Here is a 12,572-nt window from a genome sequence, read left to right on the forward strand (position 1 = left end):
TAGCTCAAGTGGCTAAGGCCCCAGCTACACACACCAGAGCTGGAGGGTTCGAAACCAGCCCGGATCTGCCAAACAACAATGACAACTCCGACCAAAAAATAGCCGGGTGTTATGGCAGGTGCCTGTAGTCCCAGCTACTCGGGAGGCTGAGGCAAGAGAATTGCTTAAGCCCAGGCATTGGAGGTTGCTGTGAGCTGTGACACCATGGCACCCTACCCAGGGCAACAGCTTAAGGCTCTGTCTCAAAAAAAAAAAAAAAGGAAAGAAAAAGAAATAGTAGCAAAAAAAACAGTAGCAAAAAATTTAACATCTGTTGTCTTTCTTTGTATATACTTCAGTTGATTATCAGTGAAGTACCAACAAACATTATGGGAATGTATCTTTTTTTGTGACTGATGCTACTATATAAGAATATAAAAATCGGGCAGCGCCTGTGGCTCAGTCGGTAAGGCGCCGGCCCCATATACCGGGGGTGGTGGGTTCAAACCCGGCCCCGGCTTAACTGCAACCAAAAAATAGCCGGGCGTTGTGGCGGGCGCCTGTAGTCCCAGCTACTCGGGAGGCTGAGGCAGGAGAATCGCTGAAGCCCAGGAGTTGGAGGTTGCTGTGAGCTGTGTGAGGCCACGGCACTCTACCGAGGGCTATAAAGTGAGACTCTGTCTCTATTAAAAAAAAAAAAAGAATATAAAAATCAAACATGGTTTTGCCCTCAAGTATACTACTACTTAATCAAATCATTCTTTGAGACAGAGTGTCAAGCTGTCACCCTGGGAAGAATGCTGAGGCGTCACAGTTCACAGCAATCTCAAACTCCTGGGGTTAAGAGATTCTCTTGCCTCAGCCTCTCAAGTAGCTGGGACTACAGTCTCCTGCCATAACACCTTGCTATTTTTTGTAGCAGTTGTCATTGTTGTTTACCTGGCCCAGGCCAGGTTTGAACCTGCCAACCTGGGTGTATGTGGCCAGTGCCCTACCCACTGAGCTATGGGCGCTGCCAACCAAATCATTCTTAATAACTTTTAGGGGCTTAAGCCCAGGAGTTGGAGGTTGCTGTGAGCTGTGTGATGCCACGGCACTCTACCGAGGGTGATAAAGTATGACTCTGTCTCTACAAAAAAAAAAAAAAACTTTTGGGAACGGGTAAAATGTAACAAAAAATTTGCCATTTAACTATTTTAAGTGGGATTAATTATATTCTCGATGTTAACAGAAATTCTGTATCCATTAGCAGTAACTTCCTATTTTACTCTATACCCAATCCAGCCATTAGTAATATCTAAATCTACGGTCTCTATGAATTTACCTGTTTTATATATTTTATATAACTTTAATTATACAGTATTTACCGATTTGTGTCCAGCTTACATGACTTAGCATGTTTTTGAGATTTATCCATATTGCAGCATATATTAGAACTTCTTTCCTTTTTATAGCTAAGTAATATCCTATTGGATGTATTTCCCAGTTTATCCACCTTTTAGCCATTGTACCTACTTTTATATAATACTGTGAGCTGTGAAGTTAAAAAGGAAGCATTTCTATTAATTTGCTAAAAGAAATTACCTGGCTTTCCAACATTTTTGAGAAAAATTAAAAATTTTGTATTCAAAAGTGCAAAATGTAATGTAGCCAACACCCACATTTCCTAAACCTAGCATTTATAATTTTCTGCAATTACAGTTTTATTTTTAAAATATCAAAATGGAAGGCCGGGTGGGGTCGCTTATGCCTGTAACCCTAGCACTCTGAGAAGCTAAGGCGGGTGGATTGCCTGAGCTCACAGGTTTGAGACCAGCTGGAGCCAGAGTGAGACCTCATCTCTAAAAACAGCTGGGCATTGCGGTGAGCGCCTGTAATTCTAGTACTCGGGAGTCTGAGGCAAGAAAATTACTTAAGTCCAAGAGTTTGAGGTTGCTGTGAATGGTGATGCCACAGCACTCTACCAAAGGCGATAAAGTAGGACTCTGTCTCAAAAAAAAATAAAAGGTTATCAACATGGATAACACAAAAGTCTCTTGTGATTATCACCCATCCCAACTCTTTCATGTCCCCAAAGGTAATGATTATCATGAATTTCATGTGCATACTTATTTTAAAATATTTTACTCATTATGTAAGTAACTTCAAACAATATGTCATATAGTGTTTTGTATTTTTTTTTTTTTTGAGACAGAGTCTCATTATGTCGCCCTCAGTAAAGTACTGTGGCGTCACAGCTCACAGCAACCTCAAATTCTTGGGCTTAAGCGATTCTCTTGCCTCAGCCTCCCAAGGAGCTGGGACTACAGGTGCCTGCCACAATGCCTGGCTATTTTTTTTTTTTTTTTTGATTGCAGACCTGGGCCGGGCTCGAACCCGCCAACCTCGGTGTATGTGCTTAGCGCACTACTCACTGAGCTACAGGCACCAATCATGTATTTTCTTTCTTCCTTTTTTTTTAAATTTTTATTTATTTATCATTTTTTGAGACAGAGTCTCACTATGACAGTACACAGTAACCTCAAACTCCTGGGCTTAAGCAATTGTCTTGCCTTGGCCTCAACGTCTGGTTATTTTTTTGTTGTTGTTGTGGTTGCGGTTGTCATTGTTGTTTAGCAAACCCAGGCCAGGTTTGAACCCACTTGCCTCGGTGTATGTGGCCGGCACCCTAACCCCTGAGCTACGGATGCCAAGCCAATTTTTTTCTTCTACGATTTAAAAATAGTTTGACATTCCCTTTTGGCTCTCTGAACAGCACTGTGGAAACTGGCAAGAACCAGTGCCTTACAAATGGTGGCAAAAAGGGAGCCAAGAAGTAAGTGGTTGAACCATTTTCTAAGAAAGATTGGTATGATGTGAAGGCACCTGCTATGTTCAATGTAAGAAATACTGGGAAAACACTGGTCACCAGGAATCAAGGTACGAAAATGGCATCTGATGGCCTCAAGGGTCTTGTGTTTGAAGTGAGTCTTGATGATCTATAGAACAATGAAATTGCATCATCTAGAAAAATTCAAGCTGATTATTGAAGATGTTCAAGGCAAAAACTGCCTAACTTCCATGGAATGAATCTTACCTGTAAAAAAATGTATACCATGGTTAAAAAATGGCAGACCATGATTGAAGCTTTTTTTTTTTTTTGAGACAGAGTCTCAAGGTATCCCCCTGGGTACAGTGCCATGGCATCATAGCTCACAGCAACTTCCCACTTGGGCTCAAGTGATCCTCTTGCCTCAGTTTTTCTATTTTTTGTAGAGACGGGGTCTCACTTTTGCTCAGGCTGGTCTCTAACTCCTGAGCTCAATCAATCCACCTGCCTTCGCCTCCCAAAGTGCTAGGATTACAGGTGTGAGACACTACACCCGGTTGAAACTCATGTTGATACCTAGACAACGGATGGTTACTCTGTTTGCTCTGTGTTAGTTTTACTAAAAAACGCAATAATCAGATACAGAAGACTGCTTATGCTCAGCACCAACAGGTTCACCAAATCCAGAAGATGATGATGGAAATAATGACCAGAGAAGACAGACAAATGACTTGAAAGAAGTAGTCAATATTGATTCCAGGCAGTATTGGAAAAGGCTTTCCCAATCTATTTATCCTCTCCATGTCTACATTAGAAAGTAAAACTGCTGGGTGGTGCCTGTAGCTCAGTGGGTAGGGCGCTGGCCACATATATCCAGGCTGGCAGGTTCGAATCTGGCCCAGACCAGCTAAACAACAAAGACAACTGCAACAAAAAAATATAGCCAGGCATTGTGGTGGGTGCCTATAGTCCCAGCTACTTGGGAGGCTGCAGCAAGAGAATTACTTAAGCCCAAGAGTTTGAGGTTGTTGTGAGCTGTGATGCTATGGCACTCTAATGAGGGCAACAAAGATGAGACTCTGTCTCAAAAAAAAAAGGTAAAAATGCTAAAGAAGCCCAAATTTGAATTGGGAAAACTCATGCAGCTTCATGGTGAAGGTAGTAGTTCTGGAAAAGCTACTGGGGGCGAGATAGGTGCTAACATTGAATGAGCTGATGGATATGAACCACCACTCCAAGAACCTGTTTAAAATTCAGGCTTTTAATAATGACAAATGAAGAGTCCTATTTGGGTTTTTTCTGAGACAGAGTCTCCCTTTATCACCCTCAGTAGAGTGCTATGGTATCATAGCTCACAGTAACTTCAAACTTTTAGGCTCAAGCGATTCTCTTGCCGCAGCCTCCTGAGTAGTTGGGACTACAGGTGTCTGCCATAATACCTGGCCAGTTTTAGAGATGAGGTCTCGCTCTTGCTCAGGTTGGTCTTGATCTCCTGAGCTCAAGCAATCCACCCACCTGAGCCTCTCCAGTGCTAGGATTACAGGCATGAGCCACCATGCCTGGCTAAAGAGTCCTATTTGTAATCGAAAAAAAGAAAAAAAGTTCTACATTCTTTCTGTATTCTTAAAACTTTAGTTTTTTAAAAGAGAGATAACAGATTTGGAATGGACAAGACTATTGCCATAAAAAAAAGTTCCAGGCTGGGGACGGTGGCTCACATCTACAATACTAGCACTTGAGAGCCAAAATGGGAGGATCACTTGAAGATAGGTATTTGAGATTAACCTGGGCAACATAGCAAGACCCTGTCTCTATAAAAAAAATTAGCTGGGCATAGTGGCATATACCTGGAGTCCTACCTACTTGGGGGCTGATGCAGGAGGATCACTTAGGCCTAGGAGCTGGAGGTCACAGTGAGCTATGATCATGCTCATTGTACTTCAAGCCTAGGTGCCAGAGCAAGACCCTGTCCCCTATTAAAAAAAAAAAAAAGAAAGAAAAAGAAAAAGACAAGAAAAAAGTTCCAAACTTCTGAAACTTAAAAAAAAATAACAACAAAAAACGAACTCTCTTTCTCTAATCAGATGAAGAAAATGATTTATCAAGTTGAAATTTTTTCATTGAAATCCAAATACTCACAGGTTTTAAATGGATGACAGAACTGTTAGACATCACTGTGTGGTCTCCTTCCATCATGTCTAGCTCACTCTTGTCATCTGAGGCATCTGGAAGACTGTTAACACTACTGCTTTGGCTGCTGGCACTGATGGACATACTGGGAATAGACTGATTACTTCCAACACTATTCACTGTTCCTGTCCGGCCAACACCATGATCTTGTTCCTAAGGGAAAAGAGCATTAGGTTCAAATATCTATATTTCTTTTGAACTCTTAGTGACAAACATCTGGCCAATTACCTGGTTTAAAGTCATCAGAAAGTTAAAAATCTATTATGAAAAATTCCCTTTTTTATGCCAAGACCAGGAAGTTTATCAACTACTTGTTTATAGAAAAAAAAAAAACCCAAATGACTAACAAGTAAGTAACAAAAAACTCTCAACCAATTCTCCAAAAAAAGGCAGCTGATTAATTTGGGGTGTTTTCCAAAATATATTGACTTCTCTAAACTGCTTGACATTTTTGAAAACCATTTCTACAACACATCCCATGAGCAGCAAATGAAAACAATACACACACATATGCATGCTGCTCATTTCAGTATGCTGCTCATTTCAGTAATTCTCAGTTAATTCAAACCCTTCATTCTAAAAAAATACTGTAAAAACTCCTTTTAGTTGTTATTCACTATAGAAGCCTTTTATAGATTCTTCTTTCTTCCTGAAAATAGTCTCTAGATTATCTTTCTACCACCAAATAATTTAATATTAATTCCTACCTATTATTTTATAAACTAAGAATTATATATAATATATATACATCCAATCAGAATCACAAGTATGTTTTCCTGATGTAACCAGGCAGGCACAGTATATGGATACCAACGTTACAGTAGTTTTGCCATACCGGAATACTATAAAATATGTAAAATTTAATAAATATAGACCCATGTGTATGTATACAGGGACTCTTATATATCCCTACCCTGAGAGATGTTGTTAAAGATTTAACTCCATAGAATTTTATTAATTTCATAACTTCATTAAAGTACTTCACACATTTCACAATTCTAATGTTTTAGTTCTAGTAACATCATTAAAAACAAAAAAGACTTGTATTTTACAGTTCACTAATTATTTAGAGCTATCAAAAAGAAAATAAAACCATTGCTCATGGTTTTAGAATGCAAAGTAGACAACTAGAAAGCAATAGAAAAGAATGAAAGATTTGAAATTCTGACAAGGTCAAGATAAACTATTGAAAAAAAAGATACCTTTGCACATAATACACTTTATATGTATATTTCATTGTGAGGACGTTCTACAATACTTCTATTGCAAATGAGTATTTCTCTAAATGGCAACACAGAAATAACTTGCTCTTAAGACTGAAAGAGATATGAATTTGAACCCATGTGGCTGAACCTGCTATGAATTAGTTAACTAAGCCTTCTTTCCTTACCTGTAATATGAGTGTTTTTAGAACAAATGGGATAGGGTGGCACCTGTGGCTCAGTGAGTAGGTGCCGACCCCATATACCAAGGGTGGTGGGTTCAGACCCGGCCCTGGCCAAACTGCAACAAAAAACAGCCGGGCATTGTGGCGGGCACCTGTAGTCCCAGCTACTGGGGAGACTGAGGCAAGAGAATCACCTAAGCCCAGGAGCTGGAGGTTGCTGTGAGCTATGACACTCTGGCACTCTACCAAGAGCAATATAGTGAGACTCTGTCTCTACAAAAAAAAAAAAAAAAAAAAAAAGAACAGATGGGATGAAGTCAAGTTTCTGCCTAGTGACTTTCTAATAACTTGTGAATACAGTCAGCTTTTTGAGTCAGTAATTTCAAGAACTTCCAAAAGCATATCCCATGGAACTGGACACCCATCATAAAAGGGCTCAGAGGCCAAGAAATCTGAGAGGGACTAGATTACATAGAGTTGAAGAGATTTCTTTCTTTCTTTTTTTTTTTTGAGACAGAGTCTCACTTTGTCACCCTTGGTAGAGGGCAGTGGTGTCATAGCTCACAGCAACCTCCAACTTCTGGGCTCAAGCGATTCTCTTGCCTCCGCCTCCCAAGTAGTTCAGACTATAGGCACCCGCCACAACACCTGGCTATTTTTAGAGACAAGGTCTCGCTCTGGCTAAAGCTGGTCTCAAACCTGTGAGCTCAGGCAATCCATCTGCCTCAGCCTCCCAAGTGCTGGGATTATAGGCGTAAGCCACCACACCCATTGAGATTCCTTTAATAAGACTTCTCAGAACCTTTGCTATCCAGTGTCCTTCATAAAGACTTTGGGCTTTAAACAAACAAAAAAAGAGTTTGGGGTTAGAAATGCAGTTCCCAAACCTCTGGCTGCAAAGAGGTACTTGTCTGTGGCTTGTTAGGAACCTGCCCACACAGCAGGTGAGCGGGGGGCAAAGCATCATATAGCTGCTACCCATCGCTGGCATCACAGCCTGATCTCTGCCTCCTGTCAGATAAGTGGTGGCATTAGATTCTCACAGGAGTGTGAACCTTACTTAAGCTGCAAGCAAGGAATCTAGGTCCCATGCTCCTTATGAGAATCTAATGCCTGATGATCTGAGGTGGAGATGTAACGTGCTTGAATCATCCAAAACCATCCTCCTATATCCTCCAACCCATGATCCTTGGAAAAATTATCTTCTATGAAACTGGTCCCTAGTGACAAAAAGGTTGGGGACCACTGTTTTAGAGCATGCAATTTAACATGATCAAAGACCTTTTTTCCTAACTGGAATCTTACAGAACCAGTGTTAACAAAAAAAAATACAACCTGGGGACACCATGGATATAGAAGATAAACCCTTTGCAGGGCAAGTTGCATAAGGAAAGAAACTAATAAAGACAACACGATATTTGAGTCATTCTTAGGTATTACCTCTTCTTCTTCCTGTGCTTCTACTGCTGGTCCATTATGTGCCTCCTGGAAAAGGAGTTTCTTCATCTTTCGATACTGTAGATTGTCCAGCTCTCTTACTGCATCCTTTGTCCTCTGAATGAGATCTATTAACACTGTTTCAGGGCGCTCTCGAAGAACAAATATGTGCTGGATAGGAGAGAATGTAAAAGTCAAAGTAAAACTTTATTTTTTAGTTAGTGCAAATAAATGTACCACCCCTTCTCAGACCTTAGAGTTATCGTCCTATGATAGATAATACAATCTATCTGTAGCTATTCAAAGAATGACTTTTTATATTTATTTACTTTTTTTGTTGAGACGGAGTCTTACTTTGTCGCCCGCCGTAGAGTGCCCTGCCATCATAGCTCATAGCAACTACAAACTCTTGAGCTCAAGAGATCCTCTTGCCTCAGCTTCCCTAGTAGCTGGGACTACAGGCACCCTCCGCAAGGCCTGGCTAGTTTTTTTAGAGACAGGGTCTCACTCTAGCTTAGGCTGGTCTTGAACTCCTGAGCTTAGGAAATCCATGCACTTCAGCCTCCCAGAGTGTTAATGAGCAATGCACCTGGCTTGACTTCTCATATTTACAAAATTGTAATTTATATACATACACTCTGTGCATATACAACTATGAAAAGACTTGAACATAATACTTTTGTTACCCAACTGAAAATGGAGTTGAAACAATTGAAGGGTCTAACCAGAGTTAAGAATTAAGTCTAGTCAGAGCTGTCAATATAGTTTATGTATTCTAAGAACTGATGATTTCATATAAAAGGCGTGTTCAGTTCTGAATTATATTAGATTTAAATAAGAATGTATTTAAGAATAGTAAATTATGTAACATCAATGTAGATATGCTATAGAAACAATATTCTACATAAAACACTAACAGTGAATTAAAAGCCATTATATCATTACTGATTTTTATTGCTAGCATTTAATAAAGTTTAACCTCATCAAATACAGAAAAGTAGAAAAAACAATGCCACTATTAGAAGTACGGTTATTTTATTTCTTTTAAAAATTCTGCATGTACAGAATTTGTTTTATAAATACATAATTAGCATATAAATTCCAGAAAGACATCTTCTGCCCTCCCTTGAGTTCCATGAGATACCCTTGAATTCTTGGAAACTTTTACCTTCTCTGTTAGCTTACATTTATTTCTCCTCAAGGCAAGGAGTCATAACTATCTACATAGTATCTTGTTTTACTTTCTGTCAGAAGAATTGTTATTTCAAACTTACAAAGCCTGCAGAATATTTCATCAAGTGTTTTTGTGCCAAAATTAACCATTACACTTATTTTTTGACAAATATTCTAGTTTTTAATTCTTAGGTAAATAGTTTCATAAACACAAAACCTTTTTTTTTCTTTATGATGGATTGCAATAGAAATAGAATTAGGCCAAAAGACAAAAAGCTTTTTTTTTTTTCCAGAAGAGAGAGGGTCTCCTTTTGCTGCCCAAGCATGAGGGTGGTGACATGATCATACTCAAACTCCAGGGCTCAGCCTAACAAGTAGGTGGTACAACAGGTCCATGTGCCACCACACCTGGCTAAATTTGCCCTACTTTTGTACATGTTGCCCATGCTGGTCTCAAATTCCTGACCTTCAGTGATCTTCCTATCTCAGCCTCCTAAAAGTGCTAGGATTACAGGTGTGAGCCACCATGCTTGACTATGAAGCTCTTGATAGATACTTCCTATCATTTCACATGGGCTATGTGGGGCAATACACACTATGAACCAAGCAAACAAATACTGTATGCAGACTAGCTTGGGATCTAATCAAACATTCTGACCTAGTGGGCTAAGTTATTACTATATGAGTTGGAAGGGTTTCTTTTTCCCATATAAGGCAAGTGTAAGAAGCCAGTCACATATTCCTTCTTCCATAGCTTGGTGACTATTACTATTTACAAAATCAAGTCTTCTTATCCAAAAATGTAACATTTTATATTTCTAAATTTCACAATTTTTTTACATATAGATCTTGCTTATCTTTTGCTAACATAACTCCTCACTGTATTAAAGGTTTTCTTGCTACTGTGAGTACCTATTTACTCAGCCTTTCATTTCTGAAATAATGAGTAAACTTATTGCCTGAAATTTCCTAAGCATTACTGAAACTTTACATTACTCTTATACATACTGTGGCTACAAATAATACTGAAGTACTGTGTGTATGTGTGTGTGTGTATATATATATATATATATGATCCTTTTAATTTCTCTGCAGCTTCAATTTAACTAGTATGTGTCAATGAAAATAAATTGAACTTCCTTAAAATTCTAAAACACTAGCATAAATATAGTCCACTTAAATCTTGTAGTGAAAGATTGAAAAGTTTCTTTGGGATCCCAGAGTGAGTCAAATCCTACTTATTACTGTCTAATCTAGATATTTTTAAGAAATATATTAAATTCAACAATATGATTATTACTAAGATAGTCAACTCACAAATGAAAAAATAATTTTTTGTGACCAGAAACTAAATACCAATCATGTTATTTAAATCAGGCAACCAAGCCTGTTGAAAATTGAATAGAACTTATATGATCTTAAAATATTTTCATTGCTAAGTTATAAAAATATACAGTGTTTCAAGCCCAGGTATGATGGCTCATGCCTATAACCCTAGCACTCTGGATTGTCTGAGCTCATGAGTTCGAGACCAGCCTGAGCAAGAGTGAGACTCTTACCTCTAAAAAATAGCTGGGTATGTGGCAGGTGCCTGTAGTCCCAGCTACACTGGAGTCTGAGGCAAGAGGATCACTTAAGCCCAAGAGTTTAAGGTTGCTGTGAGCTGTGACGCCATGGTACTCTATCGAGGGCAACATAGTGAGACTGTCTCAAAAAAACAAAACAATTTTTAAATCCAAAATTAATCCATTTTATCAACTTTGGAATAAGACACTGTTCCACATAAATTAAAATTATAACTCATAAATATATTCCTACATATATAAATAATATTTTGAATATTTAAACCATATATTCTGTTTAGATACAGTAAAAGCAGCTAATCATTTTCTTTTTTTTTTTTTCTTTGCAGTTTTTGGCCAGGGCCGGGTTTGAACCCTCCACCTCTGGTATATGGGGCCAGCGCCCTACTCCTTGAGCCACAGGCACCACTCCAGCTAATCATTTTCTAATAATCAAATTTTAAAACTTAGTATCTAAGAAAAATTCTAGAGATGATAATATAAAAAGTTATGCATTTTAGTAAAAACTAGTAGAGTATACTTAATCCTGATTCAGAATCAAAAAATAAAACACATTCTTTAAAATCATGTCCTAGTAATAAAAACAGATTTACAGGATAAAAGAACTGACCTTTAAAAGTTCCTCTGATGTAGGACGATCTTGAGGGATTTTCTGGAGGCAAGAATCTACAAAGTTGCGAAAATAATCAGACCTATTGTAAAGGAAAGTATCAAGTGAACATATTGCTATTTCCTTTAAAAGCACATTCACAAATCAAGGCACTGTGCATATTAGTGGAAGGGGAATGGAAAAGGGATGATTAAAAAAAGAACAGACTATACTTTCATAAGACTGTATGAAAGGCTATCTAAAGCAATCAATGATTGTTTTCCAAAGATAAATAAACTTGCACAGGATATTTAAAAATTCTCCTCCCAAAAATTTAAATATCACAACTCATTCTACATTGAGGCAACAGGGGAAAAACCTATCTATCTTATTTATCTATGTAGCATTTAAATCCAAGATAACATTCTTTTCCATTTTTTTCCTTTCCTTTTTTATAAACCACCTCTCTTTCTTATTTTGTCCTTACATGGATCACTTTCTAGGCATGTTTCAGAACATTATTCTGTTTTGGAGAGAGCATCTTAATACCTGAATATGTGGTGCCCCAGAGAAAATATATAAGACTTCCATTAAACCTAGAAAACAAGTTAAGATTATTTTAAGTATTAGAAGTCTGTAACATGTTATATATTTTTATTGACAAGAGTTCAGTGAGTAAGGCAGTAAATACTCCATAGATGTTTGTTTTTGATATTCAAATAAGATTTTAAGTTCCTTGTAGGCAAAAAGTCTTTTATAAATCCCCAAAGTCTCAAACACAGTGTTTAAGACAGTCTGTGCTAAATATATTTACTATTATATTTATATATATCATGCTACAGTTTAAATGTTTTTGTCTTCTCCAAAACTCATGCTGAAACTTAATCCCCAATACAATATTGGAAGGTGGGGCCTAGTGGGAAATTAAGTTATGAGGGGCTACTGGGAGTGAGTTCACTCTCTCTTGTTCCTCTGCCATGTGGGGACACATTGCTCTTCCCCTCCAAAGGATGCAATTCAAAGAACCACTTGGAAGCAGAGAGATGAGGCCCTAACCTGCTGGTGCCTTGATCTTTGACTTCCCAGTTTTCAGAATTCTGAGAAATAAATTTCTTTTCTTTATAAATTAACCAGTCTCAGGTATTCTGTTAGAGCAGCAAAACACAAAAAAACAAACAAACAAAAAAACTAAACTAAAACATACCATAATACTAAACTCTATGCCAAAAAATTCTTTCTATATATCTCTACATAAATAACAAAAACTTACGAACGTGTCTTAATTGTATAATCTTTTTAAATTGAACACACATAATTTAAACATGCATGTGTAAGTATTTATTAAATATAGTGGATATTCCCCTAGAATTTTCTTTTTTCTTTTCTTTTTTGAGACAGAATCTCACTATGTCACTCTGGGTAGAG

General features: G+C 37.9%; 1 protein-coding gene across 1 annotated transcript in view; it reads right to left on the reverse strand.

Annotated features, from left to right (window-relative positions):
* The window catches only part of TAOK1 (TAO kinase 1), a 156,704-nt gene that overhangs the window by 43,906 nt on the left and 100,226 nt on the right, over positions 1–12,572 (reverse strand). Inside the window, exons 10-12 of the mRNA XM_053570912.1 lie at positions 11,169–11,250; positions 7,806–7,973; positions 4,928–5,131 (exon numbers count right to left, since the gene is read on the reverse strand). Coding sequence (XP_053426887.1) covers positions 4,928–5,131; positions 7,806–7,973; positions 11,169–11,250 — 454 coding nt within the window. The remainder of the gene's footprint in view (positions 1–4,927; positions 5,132–7,805; positions 7,974–11,168; positions 11,251–12,572) is intronic.

This window comes from Nycticebus coucang, chromosome 18 (assembly GCF_027406575.1).
Source record: "Nycticebus coucang isolate mNycCou1 chromosome 18, mNycCou1.pri, whole genome shotgun sequence".
Taxonomy (NCBI): domain Eukaryota; kingdom Metazoa; phylum Chordata; class Mammalia; order Primates; family Lorisidae; genus Nycticebus; species Nycticebus coucang.